The 5,997-nt window shown below is 34.8% G+C and overlaps 1 protein-coding gene across 1 annotated transcript in view; it reads right to left on the bottom strand.

Moving 5' to 3' along the window:
• Positions 1-5,997, bottom strand: part of Tex11 (testis expressed 11) — a 278,018-nt gene that overhangs the window by 64,622 nt on the left and 207,399 nt on the right. The window contains exons 23-25 of the mRNA XM_005358598.2: positions 4,687-4,773; positions 2,923-2,993; positions 1,516-1,637 (exon numbers count right to left, since the gene is read on the bottom strand). Of these exons, the coding sequence (XP_005358655.1) occupies positions 1,516-1,637; positions 2,923-2,993; positions 4,687-4,773 (280 nt within the window). The remainder of the gene's footprint in view (positions 1-1,515; positions 1,638-2,922; positions 2,994-4,686; positions 4,774-5,997) is intronic.

Below are 5,997 nucleotides of genomic sequence, written 5' to 3'. Positions count from 1 at the left end.
AACCCTACATCAGACAGAGTTCTGATCTCTAAAATATATAAAGAATTCAAGAAATTGGTCACCAAAAGAACAAATAATCCAATAAAAAATGGAGTATAGACTTACACAGAGAACTCTCAACAGAGGAATCTAAAATGGCTGAGAGACACTTAAGGAAATGTTCAGCATCCTTAGTCATCAGAGAAATGCAAATCAAAACAACTCTCAGATTCCATCTTACACATGTAAGAATGGCCAAGATCAAAAACACTGATGACAACTTATGCTGGAGAGGTTGTGGGGTAAAGGGGACACTTCTGCATTGCTGATGGGAATGCAAACTGGTACAGCTGCTTTGGATATCAGTATGGTGATTTCTCAGAAAATTAGGAAACAACCTTCCTCAAGACCCAGTAATACCACTTTTGGGTATATATCCAAAGGATGCTCAATCGTGCCACAAGGACATGTGCTCAACTATGTTCATAGCAGCTTTGTTTATCATAGCCAGAACCTGGAAACAATCTAAATGGCCCTCAGTGAGGAAAATGTGGTACATATACACAATGGAGTACAACACAGCAGAAAAAAATAATGGTATCTTGAAATGTGCAGACAAATGGATGGATCTAGAAAACATCATATTGAGTGAGGTAACCCAGACCCAGAAAGACAAATATCGTATGTACTCACTCATGAGTGGCTTTTAGACGTAAAACAATGAAAACCAGCCTACAATGCACAATCCCAGAGAACCTAGACAACAATGAGGACACTAAGAGAGACACACATGGATCTAATCTACATGGGAAGTAGAAAAATACAAGATCTCTTAAGTAAATTGGGAGCATGGGGACCATGGGAGAGGGTATAAGGGAAGTGGAGAGGAAGGGAGAAGAGCAGGGAAAGTATATAGTTCAATAAAAGCAATAAAAAAAAGAGTGGAGGTAGGTGTTATGGCTAACATCTGTAATCTCAAAGAGGATGAGGCAGGAGGACTATCATGAGTTTGAGGCCATATGGTGTATAATTTGAAACCTTATATCATAAAAACTATTAAGAAAGGAATTGAGCATGGAATTCAGGCAAAGGTAATCTTATGTCTTGTTAGACATAAGATAATGATGACATATTTAAGCAAATGTAATTGAGTGGAAAAAAGACAAGCTAAGGAAATCAGTTCACTTGGCTATAAAACTCTAGAAATAGATGAGTTCTTTCATAGCAAATGTGTGAAAGGAAACAAAAGTAGAGGAAACACTTTGATTGGTCATATATATAACCACAGAGAGACAATGAAGATAAATATAAGAACAGATTAGGAATTAGTCCATGGGAAGGGGCAGCTAAAAAGAAGAGGCTAAGTCAAATGTAACCTTTCCTTAGGAAGGAATTGACCATTATAAACCTCTGAAATCAAAATACTTATAGAATGGAGGAAAAGATTTTCTAAAGGGGAATAAAAATAAATGTGTCAGGGAAAATAAATAGAGCAAACAGCACACTTAACCCTCAGCTGTTCTCTGAAGATTGAACACTACCTGCTCATAAGTTGTTGGAGCTTTTCTTCCTTGCTCTAGATCAGCTGCAGCTGCTACGAGTAAACATGTTTTCTGTGCAATCAGTAGTCCTTGATCAGAAGGACAAAAAAGGGACAGCTGATAAGAAAAAAACACAACATCAATGAATGCGGAGAATTCTGTCAGCTGAACACAATCAGAATCAAAATCAGCAGCATCTTGTCTGAATGAGAAAATTCTGCAGGAAAACCACATGTTGCCGTAAAAATGATACAGACTATCACAATGATTTACAGTTTTAATTTTATATTACTTTTCATTGTCTTTAGTACCTTCCTGGAGATAAAAAGCTTCTCTTCTTTAGTTGTTTTCTCAATGACAAGTACTGTCATTAGGCCCTGAATGCCTATCTAGCAATTTACTTCTTGGGTGATGCCGCCATTTATAGGTGATTTTCCCCCTGGGAAGTAGTTTTTCCTTTGTACTGAACAGAGCCCAAATCAGTACTTAAATTGTTATGTTTGAAGAGGACAATGTCAAATCCTGACAGGCATTAAACTTAACCTCATCATTAAACCTTGTCCTCTAGTTTTCGGAAATTCTGAGCTTTTTACTATAATAAAATTCTAAGCCACTTTGATTTCTACACGTCAATCTTGTACAAGCATCACCACAAATGTCAAAGCTGAAATGGACTTATGCCATCTAATTAAAACTGCATTTATACAGAAACGTGCAGAACTTGCAGACTTTTTTTTCTTTTTCTTTTTTTTACTGGTACTTGGGATTGGATTGAGCCCAGGACCTTGTACATGCTAGATAAGTATTCCACCACTGAGAAGCATCCCCAGTCCTCCAAAGACTTGCTTAATCTTCCCAAACATTTAGGGATAACAATCATAACATTCACTGAATAAATAACATTTAAGTTGTCCAATCTCTTAGGTCTCGGGTTACTTAAGGTGAGGGAGCTGTGCTCTTCAGTTTATTCCAGCTTGAAAATTCAGAACATTGACTTGGTCTCAAATTGTCAGATGAGTTATATTCTGTAACCCCTCTGCTTTCATTCCCCCACCAGTATTTGAACCTCTTTCTAACTTTTTAATGTCTGATTTGGAGGTAAACGGCTATTTTTGGGTGCTTAAGAGTGAATAATAAATTCACAAATTCTTACATATAGAACCTGCTCCAGAAAAAAAAAAGGACACTCAAACTTCTCATCTCCCTTTTCAACCCGTGCTGTGCACAGGTACTTATACTACATTTTGACAGGTGTTTTTATGTGACCTTTCCAAACGTGTTGGTAGCTGGTAACATTGGAGCATGCCCATTCTAAAGAGACTTCTGTTTTAACATAGGACTCTGGAACTCTGTCCTGACAAAGGGAATGGAATAGTTCTGTAATGTTTGTGATGAAATTTACCTTATAGGAAACCATGAAAAAGTTTTTCATTGTCTCTCGATCCTTCGCAGACTGCAGAGCTAAGTTCCAAGCTGAAAGTTAAGATGAATACTATAATTGTGAAAAATTGACTGTTTAGTCTATATCACCATAATCTCTACTGTCAACATTTTCAATACTAATTTACTATAAAAGGGGTTCTTGGGATTAATTATATTTTACTTAAATTTTTAAGTTTAAAATTAATTAAAATGAAATTAAGTAGGTAAATAAACTATTTTGTTTTTGGAAAAAGAAATTGACTTTATGTTTGTGGAGAAACTTTTTGCCAAGAAATTTAGAGATTTCTATCACTTCTAATCATCCATTCTAAATCAATGACAAATGAGGTACTGTTTAATTTTTTTAAGTTTGAGACATACAAAAAGAATTCTCAGTAGTAAATCTATCTCTCTAACCACACACCTCTCTGTAACAGTAACAAAGAAACAGGTCATGAATTTGAAAGGGAGTGAGATGTTTGTGGAGTGGAAAATGGGAGAGGTTGGAGGGAGAAAGGGGAGAGGGGGAATGATGTAATTATATATTAATTAAAAATACATGCAAAGAAGAGAGTCTCTAAGTGGTAACCGAAAGTCACCAAGCCATCAAAAAAGAAGTTCAAGCTTAGGAAAGATCAGAATCTACTAAAATCAATGGTTAGAGTATTTATGGAGCATTTTCTATTTTCCAAAGTTTAGTAAAAGTCCCAAGTAGGTAAAAACAAGGTGAGTGATAAAAATACCGTTATCTTTTCAAACTTTTAAAAGGACAAAGTCATTAAATATTTATATATTTTAAAATACTTATTTTCCAAATTTCTTAGAATTCACACTATTTGCCCTTTTGCCCAGATGAAATCCTCAAGGAATCCCACAAAACAGGACAGGGTTCATGTAGAACCAGTTCACTCTGTGATACTGTTAAGTCCTTAACTGCCTCAGTAATTTTTATATCATTTTCATGAATTAAAGTCCAGAAAAAGAAAATGGCACAATTATGAACTGTGTCATTTAATGAACTGTAATAAAATAAACATATATCCACACCAAGAAAGATTTTGGTCATTCCCAGAAAACTGCAAGCTCCCTTCAAGTTCAGGATCCCTTTTTATGGTAAACACTACCTTATTTCTTTTCTTCAGATTATATTTTTAAAAATTATTTTCATATTACTTCCATGATAAAGTCATAGAAACTTCTACACACATGAATATAATGCACACTGACCCCATTTTCCCTCAATGTTTTTCTTCCTTACCTCCTAAACAGATCACCATTTGATTTTTAACACTGAATCAGTTTTGCCTTTTTTAACTGTGCATAAACTAAATCATGCATTTTGTACTCTTTAATGTCTGGCTCTTTTTATTCAACAATATGTTTCTGAGATGTATCCATATAGTTGCATGTAGTTTATTTTTGGTGGATCACATCAAAGAATAAGTTCAGCTTTCTAGAGCAGGTTTAGGAAAATAATTTGGAAAATAAAAGTTATAGTTCATCATTTTGTTTTTGATCACTCTCCACAGAAAAGAAAATTAGTATGGAATACTTTGTTATGTGTGAGATAAATATACTCTTTCATATAAAATCCTTAATAAATGATCCTACATAAGAGATTATGCATTTCTATTTTACACACAATGAAACCAAGATTCAGCAAATTATATACGTATACGAAAGGTTCAAAAGAAAGAGCCAGTGGTATAATAGAATGGTATAATGCCCACAGATTTTCTTTTACCTATTTTTCTGAACCAATTGGCATCATTAACTCTAGAATCCAAAGTTGAAGGATCTTCATCAAAACACTGATAAAATTTCAGGAGTGCTGTATCAAATAGGAAAATGGGATATTTATCTTACATGCTAGTAAAGTTCTTAATCATCCTTTAAGATAGTATAAACCTAGAAGGTTCATTTCTGTATATATATATGATTGCATATCAAAAATAATCCAAGCGAGAAAAAGCATTACTATGTTTCATGAAAGCATTAACTCAAACTTTGAGGGAACAAACATATCTTTAGAGAGGATTATAAATTTAATTATTACAATTATTCACTACTTGAGGCACACAGAATAAAGAGCAGGAATAATAAGTAAAATGCTAAAATGATGCTTAGTATACATGAATCTCTGGGTTCAATCTCTGACACCAAACAAAACACCCTAAAATAATTCATAGTATCAGTGGGCTGGCATAATATTTACTTAGCTTCCACAATAAGTATAATATAGAACCAGAACATGCTATCACCACAAGAAAGCATTTATTACTCACCCCATGCTCTTCTCAGAAAAAGAATACCAACCAGTAAAGTTTTCTTTGAAAAGCTTTGGCTTTGAGTCATTTTGCTATGTTTATAATCCTGTATTTGAATATAAAATTCAACTATTGTTGTAAGTAGATTAAAGTTTCTAAGATACAGACTTTTGGGTGTACTCAGAAATGACATATCCTTTGAGTAGAAGGGACAGCACCAGATAAAGCATGGTGCTAGTAAAAAGAATGTGGTGGTGTAGATACCAGTTTATAGAAGTGGCCAGGAAAGATTGTGCGTAGGTAGAGGAGAGGAGATGACACTGACATTGAATTGAACAAACAATTCAAGTTAGATTAAGAAGGCACGAAACAACCAGCAGTGCTCAGAGAATTTCATTCGTCATGTTCATTTTTACATGTTCAATTATAGGACAGGAAATTAAAAGGGAAGGAAGGATGAGCAGGAGGGAGGGAAGTATCTTTAAAACAAATTAGGATAAAAATGTACTAAAATCACGTTTAGAAGTAGATGTTAGTAATGGCAAACATTTTCCTTCTTGTGGATAAAAAACTAAAATAGTTCCCTGTGGTGAACATTAATAATGAGCATGAAGTTTAAATATTAGAGTCAGTATGTTCAATATATTGGGAGAATTCAAGAGAGGATAGAGGCAAGATGAAGGATTGAAAATAGTAAGGACAGCCGGGCGGTGGTGGCGCACGCCTTTAATCCCAGCACTTGGGAGGCAGAGGCAGGCGGATCTCTGTGAGTTCGAGACCAGCCTGGT

The sequence above is a fragment of the Microtus ochrogaster genome, chromosome X (assembly GCF_000317375.1).
Source record: "Microtus ochrogaster isolate Prairie Vole_2 chromosome X, MicOch1.0, whole genome shotgun sequence".
Lineage (NCBI taxonomy): Eukaryota > Metazoa > Chordata > Mammalia > Rodentia > Cricetidae > Microtus > Microtus ochrogaster.
Note: the sequence above shows the minus strand (reverse complement) of the source record. Positions and strands in the feature narration are given on the sequence as shown.